The following is an 18,718-nucleotide window of genomic DNA, read 5'->3' as shown; positions in this document are numbered from 1 at the left end:
CCAGTTCTTTTTTTCCTATCCTGAAACAAAGTTATGCTGTTTTATAACATGAACCTTGAAAAGCAAGGTAACAATCTCTGTTAACAGTCAGGTTGAAACCCCTTCAGAGTACACTGGAGCCTACAGATTGAACAAAGGTTACCAACTTTATTATCTTCTTCAGAGATAACTTGTCCTGACTTGGACTTTAAATGATGGGGAGTCTGCATATCTGTTAATGAAAAAACCTAGTGCAGATAATGGGTAAAATTATTATTTTGTTTCTGCATGTGGCCCTTCTTCAACCATCCTCACTTACCCTGGAGGCTATGGGTCTCTTGTTATTGGTATTTTCAGTTAAATTGCTGGGAAGCATTAGGAGAGAAAGCATTTGGAAGCTGGTGTTCCCCATATCTTCAGTTTCCCCTGATGATACTCTGGTGGTGGGTTTTTTTCCATTTTGGTTTTTTTTTTTCCCCCTAAGATTGGTCTTGGACATCTGTCAACAGTACAAAACTGAACTCCCTCTCTCCAGAGGGTTTCAGAGGTTTGATACCTCAGCTTGTTTGGCTGGGGCTTCAGTATGTTCAGTGGAGAAACTGCCACTTCCCTTCAACCAATATGGAAAGAACTTTTGGAGAAAGCAAGATTTCACAGAGCTTGGTGGTACCAAAGTGTTAGAGTTCTCCTCTGGTGCTGGCAGTGTGGGTAATTAGGGTCATTAAGGCATGCAGAAAGGGTCTGGAGCTGATTCCTTGTGAAAGAAATCTGGGGATTTCACAGGGTTGGCTCTGCTTGATGCCAGTAACAAAATCCCTTGGAGCTGGAAGCAGTCCAGGTCAGTAAGTTCTTGATCCTCACAGTTAAAGAGCTAGAGCTGAAACACCTCTGTGGAAACACCTTTTTTAATGAGTGGTTGCCCTGGCTCCATCGTGTGAGGTGGGTGAGGGTGTTTCCAGCTGCAGGAGGAGCTGGAAGATGCTCTGCAGCTGCCTCCCAGTGCTGTGAGAGGCAGGTCTGAGCAGCCACATGGCTTGCCAAGGCACTTTGTTTATACACTGGGGAATAACAGGGCAAGTTTTGCTTATGTCTGTGTCACCAGCATCCTTATTCTGCACCATTACAGCACCTCTCTTTTCCCACTTCAGACATGGGTGAGCTGATAAACATAATGTGAAAGCTTTGAGTGGAGCACTGTGGGCATCTGATCATACAGCTGTGTACACAAACATCACTTGCCTGCACTGTGGCATTCCCAGACTTTTATCCCTGTGCTAATATTTCAGAATTTGTGGTAAAGGGAGATAAGCAGAAATCGACTATTCACAAGAGTTAACCAGCTTCAGGTCTTGCTTTGTCTGGTGGATGTTACAGTTGCTGTTACTGCTCATGCTTTGTCAGTGTGCAGATTGTGTAAGCTGCATTATTTCCAATCAAAAGATACAATATGGGCACTTTTTGATGCTAATGCTTATGAAAAGTGAAGTGAAGTGAAGTGAAGTGAAGTGAACCTCTGCTATTGAGACTAAATTCTAAGTAGCCTCTGCATGATTTGTGGCCTCAAATGGCTTGAAACCACTTCTTTTGTAAGTGTGAAATGAGGTACTATTGTGAATTAAAATATATATCCTTAGATAGAGTTACAAAGTTGTGTGTTTGTATACACATATGTGTGTAGAACAGCAGCAGATGATACAAGCAAGCTGACTCATATATATAAGACCTGTTGCTTACAAAACTGGTTCCCCAAGGATTTCTCATATTCAGTGTTGGGCTGAGTCTCCACAGGCACTGTTTGAATCTTTTGTGGTTCCGCTGTGTTGTGAAGATGTTGGACTCACCAGGCATGACACGGGGCCTGCTGTGTGGGCTTGTCTAGGTGTACTCCTTCACCATCAGCATTTTATCTGTAGCCATATTTTAATCACTTTAACGTTTTTCACCTCATGTGAGGCATGTGTTGGCAGTTTCAACGTGGGAACTTTCTCCAAGGTCACAGTGCAATGAAGATGTGTAGGGTCAGGAGTTTGTTTCCCCTCTACCCCACTTTTGATTATCTTGGGCTCTCCAGTGTGGTTTGAGCACACTTATTCCAGAACTGGATGCCTGACCCAGGATGTCTGTGGTGTAGGTGCAATCGCTGAGCTCTGGGAACTCTGACAGACATGCAAACCTCTGATTATCTCCTCATCATGCCTGGCTGCAAGCTGACCCATTTGCTGTGCATGGTGTGAGCTCTCAGCTTGTCCCTCAGCATCACCAGGAGCTGGGATGTGTCTCTGCAGGATTTGGGATCAGCTGTGCAGGCAGGAAGCAGGGGCCTTTCCCACAGCCAGCAGGAGCACTGAGGGTGCTGAAGGGCACACACTGTGTGTGATACACTCTGAACTATAGGCTGTGGTTTTTTTGCCTAATGCAAAGTGTTCTTGGTTGGCTTAGAGGAGCTGAGGCTTTGGGATTCAGTTTGGCCACTGCTAAGTACCTGATGGAGCCTTCCTCAGGTGGGCAAGGGCACAGGGGACTTCCAGTGGTTCCCTGAACTCTTGAGGTTGCCTTTCTCAAAAGCATTTTGAGAGCTGGGCTTCAGCAGGGCCATGGCATCCTGTGAGGGTGCATGCAGAAGTCAGCGTGTTCCAGAACAAATGGCTGACAGAAATCATTCATTCCCCTTGAAGATGTAATTTGGGGGTGTTCAGTTATTTTCAGGCAGTCATTCAATGTGGTAAATATCTGTATGAAGCAGCTATACAAATCAATACAAACCAATGTGCTGGAAGCCTGTCATTTGCATGGCAATCTAAGGGAAGCTTAGCAGCATTTGGACTGCAGGTTATTTCTGTGGCCTGTTTGTGCTGATTCATGCTGTTTCAGGTAACTACTTTTCCCCTAAAAGCATCATAAAGATCAGCAAGATGGGCTGAGTTGTTCAGCTGTTACCAGTAACATTTCCTGTCTCTTACGAGTAATACGTGATCTGCCTCTTGTGCTTTGAATTATGTCTAGTTTTATTATTTTCCTGCTTCCTTGTAGAAGCTCTTGTTGCAGGTAGATTAGTTGATGAATACATTTTTAATGAAGGGTAATACTCTGCTGAAGCATTTGGCTGCAGCGAGAACAGAAATGTCCTGCCTAGCCCTTGGGAGCCCCTTTGCCCCAGCCAGGTTTATAAAATTGTCACCTGGACTGAACACTTTGCTTTACATTTGTGTTGTCAGAAAGGACAGATAAAATGAGTCTCAGATGCAGATGTCTGCTTTAATAGAGACATCAAAGTACTCTGGGGCTCTCAATTCCTTTCCTGGTTGTTTGGATTGCAGTCCTGTTGCTCTATGGACCTAAACAGGCTTTGTTTCATCATCCCTTTTTAGCTTAAAATCCCAGTTACTGGCAAGATGAACCATGTGCTACAGCTGAAAATAGCCAAGCAATTACTTCTGACTTTTGGTGGAAAATGTAATTGAATTAATTGTGCATCTGCTAAGGAGTCCTTGGGGGGCCCCCACCCCAGAGCTGAGTGTTAGACATGGAGTTCTGGCTGGGCTTGGAAGGGCACATTCAGTCCTCCTCTGAGCAGGCTTGGGTTTGCACTGTTCCTTTCTCCTGTAACACACAATAAAGAAAAAAACCTAGTAAGCAGAGGAAAGTGTTTTAAAAACATGGAACTTGGTGAGAATGGAAATTCAAAGCAATTCTCTTTTTTCTTTTCCTGTTACTCTATTGCAACACTTCTCCTGCTGGCAAGGCAAAGGGGTATCACTTGCCCAGCTCCTTATCCCCGGGCAGGGTGCTGGCTGGGAAGTGCTGGATGGAGTTTCTCAAGTGAGATTGCAGCGTGTTCTCACCCCAGCAGGACACTGGTGCTGCTGTGTTACAGCCAGGGCTGTGCTGGTTTATGGAGGGGACTATTTCCCTATCAGTTTGGCAAAACACATTTCTTTGTTTCACAACAGCATGAACCTGACAGCTTTCTGTTTGCATGACGTGGTAAAGGGCTTGGCAACTGCTCATGGTTCAGCTGCTGAGCTGGGGCAGCTCTGGCACCCTCAGAATTAGAGCTGGTGCCCGAGAGAGGCTGTGGCAGGGACCTGCTCTGCTTTTACCTGGGTTTTGCTTTGGTTTGTTTGGGGCTTTGTTATTTGGTTGTTTGGGGTTTATTTGTTTGGTTCGGTTTTTGCTACTTAATGTAATCTTACTAGAGTGAAGAACTATGGGACAAACCTGTAATATCTTAGAATTGGGCTTTGAATTTATTTCCTTTTCTTTTTAAACACATACTTAAATATCAGTGAAGCATCTTGATGCAGAATTTTTGCCCTATTTTAACTCCAGAGACCTGAAGTAGTTCACAAAGGTCTCTCTGAGCTTGCTTTTTGTACTATCTGAGTTTGGCTTATGACTCTTACTTAAAATATTGATGTTATTATGTTCTTCAACAAGGGTCTGTGGCAAGGTTTGAGAAACTCTTGCACTAAGCTCTGCAGAAAGGTGTGAGTTGGCTGTGCAGAATAATGTGCTAAGGGGATGAGGCTGCAGGCTGTGCTTCTGTTCTTAGGGACTGATGTCTGGCAGGTATGTGATTCCTAGGCTTGTTCTGCTTCACATTCCAGGTTTTCATGTCCACAATAAATAAAAGTAACAAACTCAGCAGCATTTAAAATCTTTTACTATATATATGCTTTGCTCTAGATGGATCTGTAACTTTGTTTTAGGGCTGCTTTGAGCAAGTACCTGATTTTCTGATTTGCAGAATTCAAGTTATGCTGCTTGGGCTCCTCAGTCTTGTAACAGTGCCATATGCAGAGGAGAATTTAGAATAGGATTATTTTTGTTGTTGTGGTTTACTGCCTTCAAACAAGTGCAATAAATGTGTTGGTTTGGTTTTGGTTTTGTTTTTTCTTTTTTTCTTTTTTTTTTTTTTTTTCACCAAGGTTTAAGTTATTCCCAATTAGCTGGTACATGCCCTGAGGCACGAGCAGCCAGAAAGTTACTTGTGTGTAAATATGCTGCCAGTGTGGAGTTCTCTGCCCTTGCAACTGCTCAACTTGATCCCCCAGCAGCAGAATCCTTCAAGGTTTAAATGTTACAGATAGCCAAGTAGGTCTCATTTTAGGAAATGCTCATTCTGTCTCTGAGAGGAGCTGCGCAGTGGTTTTTGTGCTGGAATTTTGTTTTGCTCATTATTTTTTTTCCCACCACGTATGTTCAAACATTACTAATCACTGGTTGAATCTAAGCTTGATGTGAGAGAGAATTCTTTCAGAGAAATTTGGTTTTAGCTTTTTGATAAGTCTATTCAATGCAAGATCCATAAAAACAGTGTTCATTTCAGGTTATGTTATTGTGAAAAGGGAAAACCAGGTGGTGAACTATTGTTTGAAACATTTTTGTCCCCAGTTCCAGCAAACCCAACCCCTTTTTTTGTTCACTTGAAAGACTGTTTTGTAAGTGTTTATTAGTTCAGCTCAGGTCTGAACATAAGAAATCGTCTGTCTCTCTTCTGAGAGGAGATCCTTTTAAGATGGGACCATTGATTTATTTTATTTCACCATTGTTCATAAATAACGTGTTCCCCCTGCACGGCATCGCCTTTCTACCTTCTTGTTTGTTTTGGTTTGTTTTATTACTTGTGGTACCTTTTTTCCTCCTCAAAATAGTAACTGCTGCAAAAATCAGTAGGAGCCTCCTCTCCTCCTGCCCTGTTTATTTCCTCCTTGGTTTCTGCTGTCTCCATCCTGCATCCTGGTGGATGTGTGCTGGCCTCTTTTCCCATCCCCTGCTGGCTGGCACCTCTGCTGCTCTCTGCTGTCGGTTCCTCCCTTCTCCTCTTTCACCTCCTGATCGCTCCCCATCTTCCTCTGAACTTCTGACATGGCACTGACACCCCAGCCAGCCCTTTTCATGCAGACCAGGTGTCAAGAAACTCAATTCTAACCCTCTCTGTCACCCTGTCACCGTCAGACTCCTTCACCTTCATCCCCACACCCCCTCTCTGCTCTCTGGGGCACTGCTGGTCCCCAGGGGCAGGCTGTGTGTGGAGCAGGCAGGCAGCAGTGCTGCCCAGGAGGCTCTGGGGATGCCAGAGGGGAGGTCCCCGGAGGTCCCTGGGGCAGGGATGCAGCAAACACTGCCTGAGATCCCTGCCCTGTCTCCTGCAGCCAGCAGCACAGGCTGCTGCTGTTTGCATGTGAGGTATTTCCATTGAACTGTGCATCTGTAATGGGAAACAAATGCAGTGGTTTTTTTGACATCTCATTTAACCCTTTGCAAGATTAATGAGTTCATTAATCATTAAACAGTTAATGAGTAAAGTTTAATAGACTAAAGGCTGAATCTGCTGGGGCTATAGGCTGGTTTTGTTTATCTCAGAGGGAGAGCAATTCCAAGGTCTGGTGGTATTTTCTGTTCTAAGGACTGCACACGTAAGGCTCTTCAGCACTCCCCCCCAGCAGTCCCCACGTATCAGCAGGGCAGAATCCATGGCTACTGCAGACCTTCCTGCAGTTATGGGTATTGTATGTTTATTTCAGAGAGGATCTGAATGTCATGTCCTGCTATGAGAGGGCTTTGTCTCATATTCACACTATCACAGAAATGCCACGGTTGGAAAAGACCTCTCAGATCACTGAGTCCAACCATCGAACAGCTTGGGATTGAAAGCATAAGGAATTTCTTCTGCCTGAACAGACATTCAGTCCCCAGAATATCTGAGTGAATGTAAGCCCAAAGCAGAGATGTGGGTGCAGAGTCTGGCCCTGGCTTGCTTGCCACCAGCAGAGGAGGAACAGTGGGGATTGCATCAGGGACCTGTTCCTGCCATGGTTCTGTACATGTTGTCCTGGGCCCCACGACTCAGCTGGTAATGAGTAGGTTGCTCTGGAGATAAATCTTTGATTCAGGTTTCTGGTTAATACTTTTCTTCCTTTCTTTATTAGGTGAAATATGAGATTGTCTGGGGATGGGGTGGTAGCTGAGAAAGAACAGAAGGGGTAAAAAGAGGAGAAATAAACCAAAATACCACAGTGAGGTATTCAGATGCCTGAGTTTGAACTCAAGTCTCCTGTGTCATGAGGTGAACTCTCCAATTCCAAGGCTATTTAGGAAAATAAATAACCTTTTCACAAAAGTTTCAGGTTCCACACCCATGTCAGTGCCTACCTGTCGTATCCCTGGCTAATTGCATCAGTGAGCAGCTTCGAACAGCTTGAGTGGGTCATGGGAGAAGTTATATTAATTCATATTATATCAGAACGTGCCTTCATATGATACCTGGTGGTTTTGGCTTATTTTGTAACCTGCCAGACTTGAATCAGCACAGTGCTGTGGCTCCTGAGTGCTGCAGGCTTTGGGCTCCCAGCCAGCAGTCGTGCCATTTGAGTAGCATATTAAGTGCTCATGTAATATTTATATCTCTCTTATAAGAGATATTAAAGATGGGAAAGCATTTGGCTTGACAAAAATAGAAACCAATGCGGATATTGTCAGGGTTTGGTGTCAGCCCATTTGTAGGTGCTGGTTGGAAGGGAGCTGCACGTGAGTAGATGGCTGCTGGGCTCTGTTTACAAGCAGTTAATGGGATGATATCTGTGCAGCAGATACCTTAAGCTGGAGAAGGTATCTCAGAGATTTAAAATGCTGGAGGAGGCAGGGATCCCCTGCTGCACATCCTGCTCCTCTCTGAGATCCTCCATCTGCAGCAGCCCAACTCACAGCTACATTGGGAGTTTTCCCAGAGCTATAATTGACATAAACTTCATGGCAAGGGGAGATCCCAAGCTGGGAGATCACATGATGGTGCTCGAGGGTTAGGAAGCACTTGCACATTCTGAAGTACTTTGGGCAGAGGTGCACACACACATCATCACAGCTTCCACTGTCTGCTCTTGTGTGCTGAGCCACAAATTTGTGATAAACTTCCTGGGGCCTTTGGACACCAAGACTTGCAATGAGGAGTAACCTCTGGAGAGGGGAGAGGAGGTGAGGGCTGGTTTGGGAGAGGCTGGGATGGAGGGGCCCCCGATGGTGTGGCTTGCCCTGCTGAGTGCCTGGTGCTGGCCCTGCCAGGTGTCTGCAGGCTCCCAGGTTCCTCTCCCCACTCAAGGTGTGCTGTGCCAGGAGCACAGGGTGTTCCCTGGGCTGGCGTGTGAGCACGTGTAATTAATTACACAGAGCAGAATGGTGACGAAGGGCTGTGAAAATAAGGGCCTCATGACTTTGGTCTGTGATGGAAAACCCAGCCCCTGCTCAACGCTCTCCCAGGGAAACTGGTTTCAAATGTGGCTTCTGGTGACCAGGATCAACAGAGTGAGATCACAGCCCTGGTTGCCAGCTCTTGCTACACTAACTCCTTTCCCTGATTTGCATGAAATGCTGGCAGGACACCAGCAGGATGATCTCAGAAAGGGATTCAGAGACCACCTTGGATGAGGACTCCCAGCCCAACGACGAGGTGATGCCGTACAGTGACGATGAGACGGAGGACGAGCTGGAGAATCATCAGCCTGGGGCTGAGCCAGGACACAGCCCCAGCAGCAGAGGCACCCACGAGGGAAGGGAGACTCTGAGGAGAGGTAACCTGACAGAATCTGGGTGTGGGGAGCAAAGGATGCTGAATGCAGAGGCTGAGCCGTGCATGGATCGGTTTGATGTTTGTGCTGGTTGGTGGGGTAGGATTTGGAATGGCTCATCTGGAGCTGTGGAGGAGTAATTGATGGCAATGCAGTTTAGCAAGGGGCAGAATGATAACCAGCTTCATTCCCATCTGCAGCCAGACCTCTGCCTCTGCTCATTGCGTAGAGCTGCAGGGTGACCTCGTCCTAATTAAGGCAGGCACAAGGTGTACGTAGCCTGTGGTCTGAGAACTGCTCCATGGAACTTCAGATCCCTGTCTTCTCCATCATCTGGAGACCTGAGCCAGCATAAGCAACTTCGCTGTGTTTTGTCAGCTGGTTTGCGTGTATTTCTGCTTTCTAAGTCTTGCACAGATTATCTTTCATCTTCATTGCTAACTTTGTAGCCTCCTGACTTTACTTGCAGTGGTTTCAGGCTCACAGAAGGGTTGGGTGAGTAGCAGGAGTTCAGAGAACCCCCTGGAGACAGTCTGTGTGCTGCTGCCAGCACAGGAACATAAACAGGAGCAACCTCTCTGGCTTGTTTTAGACATACCTGTTCCTAACCTTTGTCCAAGGAAAGTCTGTAGCTACCCTAAATACCTTCTTCTCAGTGTTGCAATGTGAGTACTTTTTATTTAGCCACTGCCTGTTTAATACGTACAGATTTCCTATTCACATGGCAACGGGGAACAGTTGATCACCTCAAATGTTACAACCACCTATTAATTGTTTTCATTTTATAACCACCTATTACACGTTTAGTTTTGGGGTTGTTTTTGTTGTGTTTTGGTTTTTGGTTGTTGTTTTTTTGTTTGTTTGTTTGGTTGTTTTTTTTACAATGACTGGGGTAACATAATCTGTAGAATAAACAGAGTTCTCTTAACCTCTCATCATCCATCACATTTTCTTGAGTTCTCATCATGACTGTTGCTCTCTTCCCTCCTCTCCTTGCTCTTTTTATTTATCTCCAGGTACTTTATTCTGTAGATGCAGTACATCAGCAACCACAGGTTTGCTTTATGGCCTGGTATAAGCACAAGAAAAAGAAAATAGGGAGAAACAAACCTGAAACAGGACCTCCTAGACCTTCAGTTTCTTTTCTGAAACTTTCTGCTTTTTCCTTTATCCTGGTGGATTGGAGGGAGTCTGAAAACAGGGAGTTGAGTTTTCATTCTGTCCCCCAAAGGGCTTGTAGCTTCCCCTGGTTCAGTGTAACCACGAGCTCCTGCTCTGTATACAGTTAATGTTACCCAAATTCTTACCCAAAATGTGGGCTAGAACTGTGGGTATGGCAGACTTCCTTTGAACTCCAAACCAGAGCAAAAGCTGTAAGGAAGTAAGAGATGTTAAAGATGTCTTCATTATCTTCTCAGCTTGCAACCATTATGCTGGAAATGAAAGTTGTGTGGTCCCAGAGATCCTGGATATCATTCACAGGCTGGTTTGGGCTGGAAGTGACTTTATCAGCCAGGTCTGACCCCCCTGCATGGACAGGGACACTTCCCACCAGCCCAGGTTGCTCCAAACCCCATCCAGCCTGGCCTTAAACACTTCCAGGGATGGGGCAGCTTCCCTGGGCATGTCAAACAAGAACTTGATTTATGCATTGGATGGGGAAAAAAAAAAAAAAAAAAGCAAAAAAAAAAAAAGCAGCAGCTTTGTGGCTGGGTTTGAGTTAATCAGCCTTATCAGTCATTCCTACCTCAGAGCAGCCCTGGAGCACCTTCACCCCTGCTTCCCCAGGGCCCTGGCAGTGGGTGCCAGTCCCCACCCCACACCTCTGCCTCGGGGAGTTTCAGCACATCTGTGCTCCACAGTGCTGGATGTGCCCAGGTCACGAGGAACCCATGAAACCAAGAGGAGCACCCATTAAGGACAATTACTGTGGGTCATAGAAAAGGGGGAGATATTTGGCTGATGAGTCAGGAAAACTGGATTGCAAAATGTCCTCTGCCTCATCCTTCCCAGGCAGGCAAAGAGCTCCTGGGAATCATCTTAAGAACTTGCTGAAGGAATTCCGAGGGGAGTTTCTTTGGTGTGGGCAGGGCCTGACTTGTGGGAAGGAGGTAGCCTGGGAAAAGGGGAGCATGGAAAAGAACTTGACAGCAGGAGGCATTCTGACAGTAGCAGTGGTCAGACAAAAGCTGTGTATATCCCCAGATGAACTCCATTTAAAGATGGACTTTGTAGGATTTAGGCTAACAAGAGTGATGAAGGCTGCTCATAAAATACACAAAGCCTTGGTAAAATCCCATAGGAGAGAACAGACACATAGAATAAGAACAGAACTTTTGAAAACACTAGGATAGTGAGCATTAGAGAAAAATGTGTTCCTGGGAATCACCAACCCATTCCTGAGGAACAGGCCTGGGTGATGGGAGAGAGGGAGTATCCCATAGTCTGTGCAGGAAGAGGAATAGAAAGGAAGATGCTAACCACTGAATGCTAGGTAGACACACATGGTAGAAAACACTGAGTAACTGGACTTCAACAGACTCTTAGCACACTGAAATACCTGCCCCTAGGAAAAACAAATAGCCTGAAAACTTCTGGAAAACCCTTTTTAGACAAAGTACTAAAAAGCAGTCCCCAGTCTTGTTTCAACTGAAAGTACCTATAAAAGATGGAAAGAGAAAACCTGAAACTGGCAGATTTGTTCCCCTCTGTTTATGTTTATTATGAGGTGCTGACCCATTCTGCTTTGTCTCTTCCAGACTGCAGCTGGCAAGTTAAAGCCAATGATGAACGCTTCTACGAACAGCCCCAGTTTAAGAGAACAGTTTTTCTGTGTTTCAAAAGAAGCAAATATTCAGTAAGTTTTCTTTATCTCAGCTTTGTGCTAATAGTACTTGTCAGGGTGAATACTTAATCTCACTGAGACCTTCCCAGCCACTGCTGGTTTGTGTAAAAGCCACAGCTGATGATTCCTTAGGCTTGTGTCCTCAGTCTGAGTGCCAAGTTTTTGTTACTCAGCTATGACTGTTGCAAACGTCTCCATAAAGTGTCACCTTTCATACAAGAAGTGTCAGTGTAGTATCAGGCAATACCCTGATTAAGATAGGAAGGGACAGCCCTAAAAGTAGACATTTGGGCATATCAGGTGATTTAAACTGTCTAAATACACCTGATTATGATAAAGGAGACATTTTAATCTTGTTTATCAGGACAAAAGATTGAATTATTTTTTTTCCTGGTCCTAATTTTTTGATATAAAGCTCGGATGCTTGTATGTGGTGCTGCTTGTGAGTAACAGAGGCTGAGGCTGCAGGGGGACACTTGGGCTTTGTCTGCACTGGTTCCCTGCTGAGACACCTGCCTTGCAGACTTGGGATTATTTCAGGTGTGACTATGAACATTTAATAATTAAATGCTACAAGTAGAGCTAAACAAATGAAAATCCTTCATGCTTGGACTAGGTAGGGACTGGCACTCCTGAGAAATAACCCTTGCTTGTCTGACATTGTCCCTCCTGAAGAAGCCTAATTAGCAGTCCTTTGTGTCTGGATTTACTACTTGTAGTCTGATGCCCAAGAGCAATTGTATCCCTGACAGTGAGACCCTGTGTTGAGCAGGTAATGTAATGTCAGGAGGCATCACAGAGAATATTGCCTACAAAGAGGGGAGCACAGAAGTTTCCTCCTCTTCTCTGTGCTCATCTGGCAGTGCCATGTGCTCCCTGTCATTTGTGGGGACAGGCTGTCACCTTTCCATGCTGGTACTGTGCAGTATCAGTGTAGTCAAAGCTTTAGTCTGAGATGCTTTTTGGGGTGTGCTAATGTCAGTGAAACAGGCCTTTTTTTGCCTTATTTTGTTAAGATGATGACCCATGTTAAACTGTTGAGGAAAAGTGCAACTCCAACCAAGTTGATAGGAAGGATTACCCTAGCAAAATGTTTTACTTAAAAACATGAATTGCACATTTGTAAGGTAAGAAGAATCTGCTGTTGTGAATGACATCTATTTTTCTTCAACAGGGAAATGCAATCAAGACATACAAGTACAACCCTATCACTTTTTTACCACTGAATCTGTTTGAGCAGTTTAAAAGAGCAGCCAACTTCTATTTCCTCGTTCTACTTATTTTGCAGGTAAGAAAGGCAGAGAGAATGGTAACTGTGTGTTAATTTGGGGTGCTGATCTACTGAGCCACATGATCTACTTATCACACAGTTGGGTGCTATCCTGTCAGGGAATCACAGGGGACTCTGTGGGGGACTCTCTCTGAACTACTGCAGAAAATAAGCCCATGTTCACAGAAATGCAATTGTTAAAGAGGTGATGCTGAGGCAGGGCAGCAAGCTCAAACTCTCCTCCAAGACTTCTGTTCATCTTCACAACTTGACTTAAAATTCTCTCTCTGTGTTGGTTTCCTTTCTTATGTTATAATCAGATCACCATTAAATGTCTCAAAGTTGACCTTGAGTGATAGATAATACTTTTTGTCTTTTTTAGTCAATTCCCCAAATAACAACCCTGTCGTGGTACACAACGCTGCTGCCCTTACTCCTGGTGCTGGGAATCACTGCAGTCAAAGACCTAGTGGATGACATTGTAAGAAACATCTTTTGTTAATATTAAAAGCAAAAAACCCCAACAACCCAGTGTTGTTAATTTCTTTCACTGTGACACGCAGTAGGGAGCACATTCTCTGCTCCTGCTTTTCAGGCTCGTCACAGGATGGACAGTGAGGTTAATAACAGGACATGTGAGGTCATCAAGGATGGGAGGTTTGTACTGTTCCCTTCTTCACTTTTGTGAGTGCTCTTTGTTACTAAGTTTCATCACAGGTTTTAAGCCACAGGTGATAGGAAAGTTCAGCATTTTGTCCTTTATTATTTCCCATGTCTCTGTGAAAACCTAATTGAAAATGAAGGAGAATTGCCCAAAGGAGTAATTTAAACTTAATTGTGTAACACTAAATCAGTAATAAGAGCAACTTCTCTGGAGAGAAGGGCAGAAATTCATACACAGGTGAAGAGGGAAGAGAAAAAGCAGTTTGACTTCTGAGTTAGAGATCCCCAACTAAATTGCAGTTACCAAAATGAAAAAAACACACCCTGCCAAGATTTAATGATTTTATAGCAAGGGAAATTTAATACTGCAAGATTTATAGAGTTCACAGTGTTCTAGATTAAATACTAATATTATTAAATTATCTTAATGTTAGGTTCAAGAACACAAAATGGAAAGATATTAAAGTTGGTGATATAATTCGTCTGAAGAAAAATACTTTTGTTCCTGTAAGTACTTAATATAGATTTGTTGTATGTTTCTGCAGAGTTCTGCATGAATCTTGACTTGAGTTTATTTGATGCTTAATTTTTTTTTGTTTTTCTAGGCTGATATTTTGCTGCTATCCAGCTCAGAACCAAACAGTCTTTGCTATGTAGAGACAGCTGAACTAGATGGGTAAGGCTCTGTTTAAGGATTTCTTGGATTTAAATTTGCCTGCTTCTGAGCAAGAAGTTACTAATTTGGCTAAAAGAGTGGGAAGTGTCTGTTACAGTCTCTAATTGTCACTTGCTAAGCCAAACATGTAAAGCTCTGTCCATGTAAAGACTGACGAGTACCAGAGGTTTCTTCCAACCTGGACTTTTGTAGGATTTTAAACTTGTCCTATTCCCTGTCAGTGGGAAAACAATAATACATATTTTTCTTTGGGAGTTTTTGACAAAAAGGGCTCAGCTAAAACAAATTTTACTCTCATGTTGCTTTGTAAATATTGTTTCAGTTCATGTCATCAGAAAAGCTAGTGCTGAATTATTTTTGAGAGGTCTCTAACGATAGGGACCTCACCTAATGAGGGGAGATGTTAGTTTTTCTGGATGAGTGGTATATTCTTCACTCAGCCTCTAGTGATCTTAGAAATTGTGACTTACAACATCGAGCAAAACAAGGTCCTGTTTCTGTTGCAAAAGGTTTGTTCTCTGCTGGAGCTTTCAGCAGCATCAGTTACTAAATATTAATTATCAGTTACTAAACCATGACTTCAAACTTCATGAACACTTCATGTCCATGCAAATCCATGGCTTTGCCTTTGCTCCCATGTAGGAGGCTGGCACCTGTGGCATATTGATTTGCTTAATTTAACTTTGTTCAAACATCTTTCCTACATCCACATTTTTAATAAAATGGCCTTTTTCTTCCTTTCTTCTTAGTGAGACTAACTTAAAATTCAAAATGGCCCTGGAGGTAACGCACAGACACCTTCAAGAAGAGAGGGCAATGGCAGACTTTAATGGTTTGTACACTTTTATTCTTTTATTCAAATGTTGCTCAGGCAGTTTACAGCCCAAGTAAATAAACCCTGGGTGGGGACGGAAGTGTTGCAGTGGTGCTTGTGATTCTGCAGCTGGTGGCTTCCTGGCTTTTGTCAGGAGGCAGTGGAAGAAAATTGCCCAAAGGAAACTGGTTCTGCACAAAACCTGCTCTGGAGATGAGACCTTTGCCAGGAGTGAGCTACAGCACCATGAGCAGGGATGCTGGAGCCCTTTAAGAGTGTTTGCATGCCTGCTGTGCAAAAAAAAAAAATTGTTTGCTGTTGGAATTGGACCAGGAAAATATCTTCTGTTGTCCTTTCAAATTTCTCATCATGATCTAGGTGCTTTGTGGGAGCGTTCTGGAAACCTGGAGGGCAGGAACCCCTTTTCTTAGTGAGACCTCTCACAGAATTTTATCTCAAGCTGAATTTTGCAGCAATCTTAAAATGGCAAATGCTTAAAAAAAAGGGGGAAAAGAGTGTTTTTACAGCTTACATTTCAAAGAGATTGTTTACTCAAAACACTCATTTTCTTGAAAAACCCAACCTTATGAAGTAAGATTACTTGTGTGGTGGGTACAATTCAATGCATTTTTATTTAACTCTTGCATATTAACCTATTCTCCTCCAAATTTGTTAGGTGTGATTGAGTGTGAAGAGCCTAATAACAGACTGGATAAGTTTGCAGGAACATTGTTCTGGAGAAACACAGGTTATCCACTGGATGCTGATAAGATTTTATTACGTGGGTGTAAAATCAGGAATACAGATTTCTGCCATGGAGTGGTCATATTTGCAGGTATTTATGAATTGAACATGTGTAATATTAACTGATTAAAAGCATAACACCTTTATCAAATAACATTTTCTGTATTTTACGGCCCAGGCTTGTAAAATAGTAACACCAACACTTGTTTATATGTTGTAATTCCTCATTTTTTATCTTTATTTCTAGGCGCTGATACCAAAATAATGAAAAATAGTGGGAAGACAAGATTTAAAAGGACAAAAATTGACTCCCTTATGAATTACATGGTCTACACTGTAAGCTTTTTTTGTTTAAAGTTCAGCTGTCTGAGTTCATTTTATGTGAGTAGGGTGAATGCAAATTTAGGAAGCTCGAGGCAATGTTTCTGAGGTGTCTCTGTGTACTCTGCAGATCTTTGTTCTCCTGATCCTGCTGTCAGCTGGCCTGGCCATCGGGCACACTTACTGGGAGCAGCAGATTGGCAACTCCTCCTGGTACCTCTATGATGCACAGGACTTCAGTCCCCCCTACAGAGGCTTCCTCAACTTTTGGGGATACATCATTGTTCTGAACACCATGGTTCCCATCTCCCTCTATGTCAGGTAGGCAAACACCCTGGTCTTTAATAGCAGAACAGGGGACAGGGCTGAACTACTTAACCCATGGAATAACAGTGAATGGACCTGATTTCCCACTGAGGGTAACAAGTGCAGCTTCATGTCAGGTGGGAAAGAATATTAGTTCTCTGTCTCACTAAAAAGACATCAGGTACACTCACCTTCTTCACTGAGGGTTTACAAGAGAGCAATCTGTATGGTTTTCAAATAAACTCATCAGTCAGGAGTCTTTGACTTAGAATTCAAAGCTTCTCCTACAGTTTTAAGCCTATCTGCTCTGTATTTGACTAAGGAAAAAGTTCTCCCAAGCAGTGATCACTGACAAAATTGGAGACTGGATCCTGTAGTATTTATCTTCCCAGTCTAACTCCACAATCACAGTGCACAAAGGAAACTACTTGAAAAAATAATATGAAAATGGAAAAAAATCATGTTTTCTAGATTTGTTTCCCAAAAAGGGGACTTATTGCTCCATAAAATGTGAATAGTTTTGCCTTTGACAAACCTGTCTGTAAGATACTTGAAGTCATCCAGACTCCTACCTGATTGATCTTCTCCACATTGTACTTAAAATGCTCTTCCCCAGAGGGATTTCTGTTGATGCTTTGGGCTTGATGAGGCTGAAATGCTTTTCCCCAGCTGCTGCAGAGCTGCTGAAGCTGAGCTGTGTGGTCCCAGCTCAGCTGAGTGGCTGCTGCAGGGATGATGGTGCTCCCCAACCTTCTGCTAAGTGCAATCCTTTGGTCTTAAGCTACGTGGGCAATCTGAGTCCTGGAAAACAGCCCCAGTCCCCTGGATCTGATAACCTGTCAGTATTTTGAAGTACGAGTTGCTACTGGCAGTAAGAAAACTCATTTTGTTTCCCTCAGTGTGGAAGTGATCCGTTTGGGCCAAAGCTATTTTATAAACTGGGACCTGCAAATGTATTACCCTGAGAAGGACACGGCTGCCAAGGCCAGGACCACCACACTGAACGAGCAGCTGGGGCAGATCCAGTACATCTTCTCTGACAAGACAGGAACCCTTACACAGAACATCATGACCTTTAAAAAATGTTGCATAAATGGCCAAAGATACGGTGAGTCTGGTGTGGAAACCATGGCTGGCACAGGAGTTCTGGGCTGTCAGAGGAACACAGGGAAGCCCCTGCACAAACCAGCAGGAGTGGTAATGTTTGCACATGAGGCTTTTTAGGTTGAACTGAGCTGCCACAATTTAGCTCTGTCATGGAGTAAAGCTCCAGTAAAATTGAATTGTTGGGAGTTTCCCCTTCAAAAAGAGGAAACTGATTGACTTGAACAGAAATGTTTCAGTAGAAAAGTCAGGACTTAGTGATTTACAGAAAGGTTTATGTTTGGTAGAAGTCCTTCAGGGACAGAATTAATCTAGAAAGAAATAAAAACATTTAAGGAGTTCAATCAGCAGTTCTTCATTTCCATGTTAGTTATTTCCATGTTCAGTCCTGTCTGGGTTTCAATTTTTGGTATAGGCAGCATATGTACTTCCAAACTATTGTTTGGCAACTCCAAATAATGAAGAACTCAGTGTGCTAATGCCATGTGCTTATGAAACATCCTCCTTCTGAAGAGGTGAGGAATTTCTGATAGTGAAAGCACTTTTAAGACAACATGGATGTTTAATGACAATTCCATGGCATGCTTTTTTTCCTTTGTGTTTGCTTTGGTGTCTCTGGGATACACAAGTTCAGCTGCTGTGAATTAATTTGCCTTTTTTAAAAAAATCTGAGCTGTTCTATTGTAGTAGATATTGTATGTATTTTTTATTTTGTGATTAGACTGCAAAACCTCTGTTATTCTGTCCTGTGCCTTCTAAGTGATGGTGCTTGCATTGCAGGAGACTGTCGGGATGAAGCGGGGCAGCTTCAGAGCCACCCTGAGGTAGGTCAGTCCCATCTGGCAGTGAAGTCCCCAGTGTCTGTGGAAGAGGGAAGGTTCCCTTGCCAAAGCATCAAGAGATGCAGGTAGGCACAAAGCAGCTGCACAGGAGGTAACACAGATTCTCTCTTCTTCTGTTTTCTGAGCAGCAGGTGGATTTCAGCTGGAACATGTACGCAGATGGAAAGTTCTTGTTCTACGATCACTACCTGATAGAGCAAATAAAAGCTGGAAAGGAGCCAGAAGTTCAAAAGTTCTTCTTTCTGCTTGCCATTTGCCACACAGTCATGGTTGACACTTCTGAAGGTGAGTAGGTTTATTTGGGTTTTTTCTTGTGTAAAGGAACCAAAAACTCCAATCCAGTTGCACAAGGGTGGGGTCTGAAGTTCGGTCCCGTAAGTTAGAAGGAGTGTTAGGCTGCTAATTAAATGAAACAAAAGCAAGAGCTATTCCCTGTGCTGAGTTTATCTGATTCTTTATGGGAGGGAGGAGGGCTGTCTTTATTGCAGTTACAGTTGTGGCAAGTCAGTATCTTAAATAACAGCAGACACAGAAATGGAACAGTTTACACAGAGGTCTTGTGTTTTCATCTTACAGCTCTTGTGTCTGTT

At 43.6% G+C, this 18,718-nt stretch overlaps 1 protein-coding gene across 1 annotated transcript in view; it reads left to right on the top strand.

The window, feature by feature from the left end:
• Positions 1 to 18,718, top strand: part of ATP8B1 (ATPase phospholipid transporting 8B1) — a 31,838-nt gene that overhangs the window by 2,220 nt on the left and 10,900 nt on the right. The window contains exons 3-16 of the mRNA XM_071729710.1: positions 8,354 to 8,546; positions 11,303 to 11,400; positions 12,563 to 12,676; positions 13,041 to 13,139; positions 13,254 to 13,315; positions 13,756 to 13,828; positions 13,927 to 13,997; positions 14,747 to 14,829; positions 15,488 to 15,646; positions 15,803 to 15,891; positions 16,007 to 16,197; positions 17,082 to 17,290; positions 18,067 to 18,110; positions 18,257 to 18,413. Coding sequence (XP_071585811.1) covers positions 8,366 to 8,546; positions 11,303 to 11,400; positions 12,563 to 12,676; positions 13,041 to 13,139; positions 13,254 to 13,315; positions 13,756 to 13,828; positions 13,927 to 13,997; positions 14,747 to 14,829; positions 15,488 to 15,646; positions 15,803 to 15,891; positions 16,007 to 16,197; positions 17,082 to 17,290; positions 18,067 to 18,110; positions 18,257 to 18,413 — 1,630 coding nt within the window. The 5' untranslated portion in view covers positions 8,354 to 8,365. The remainder of the gene's footprint in view (positions 1 to 8,353; positions 8,547 to 11,302; positions 11,401 to 12,562; positions 12,677 to 13,040; positions 13,140 to 13,253; positions 13,316 to 13,755; positions 13,829 to 13,926; positions 13,998 to 14,746; positions 14,830 to 15,487; positions 15,647 to 15,802; positions 15,892 to 16,006; positions 16,198 to 17,081; positions 17,291 to 18,066; positions 18,111 to 18,256; positions 18,414 to 18,718) is intronic.

The sequence above is a fragment of the Heliangelus exortis genome, chromosome W (assembly GCF_036169615.1).
Source record: "Heliangelus exortis chromosome W, bHelExo1.hap1, whole genome shotgun sequence".
Classification (NCBI taxonomy): Eukaryota; Metazoa; Chordata; class Aves; order Apodiformes; family Trochilidae; genus Heliangelus; species Heliangelus exortis.
The sequence above is the reverse complement of the archived record's forward strand: the minus strand, read 5'-3'. Positions and strand labels throughout refer to the sequence as shown.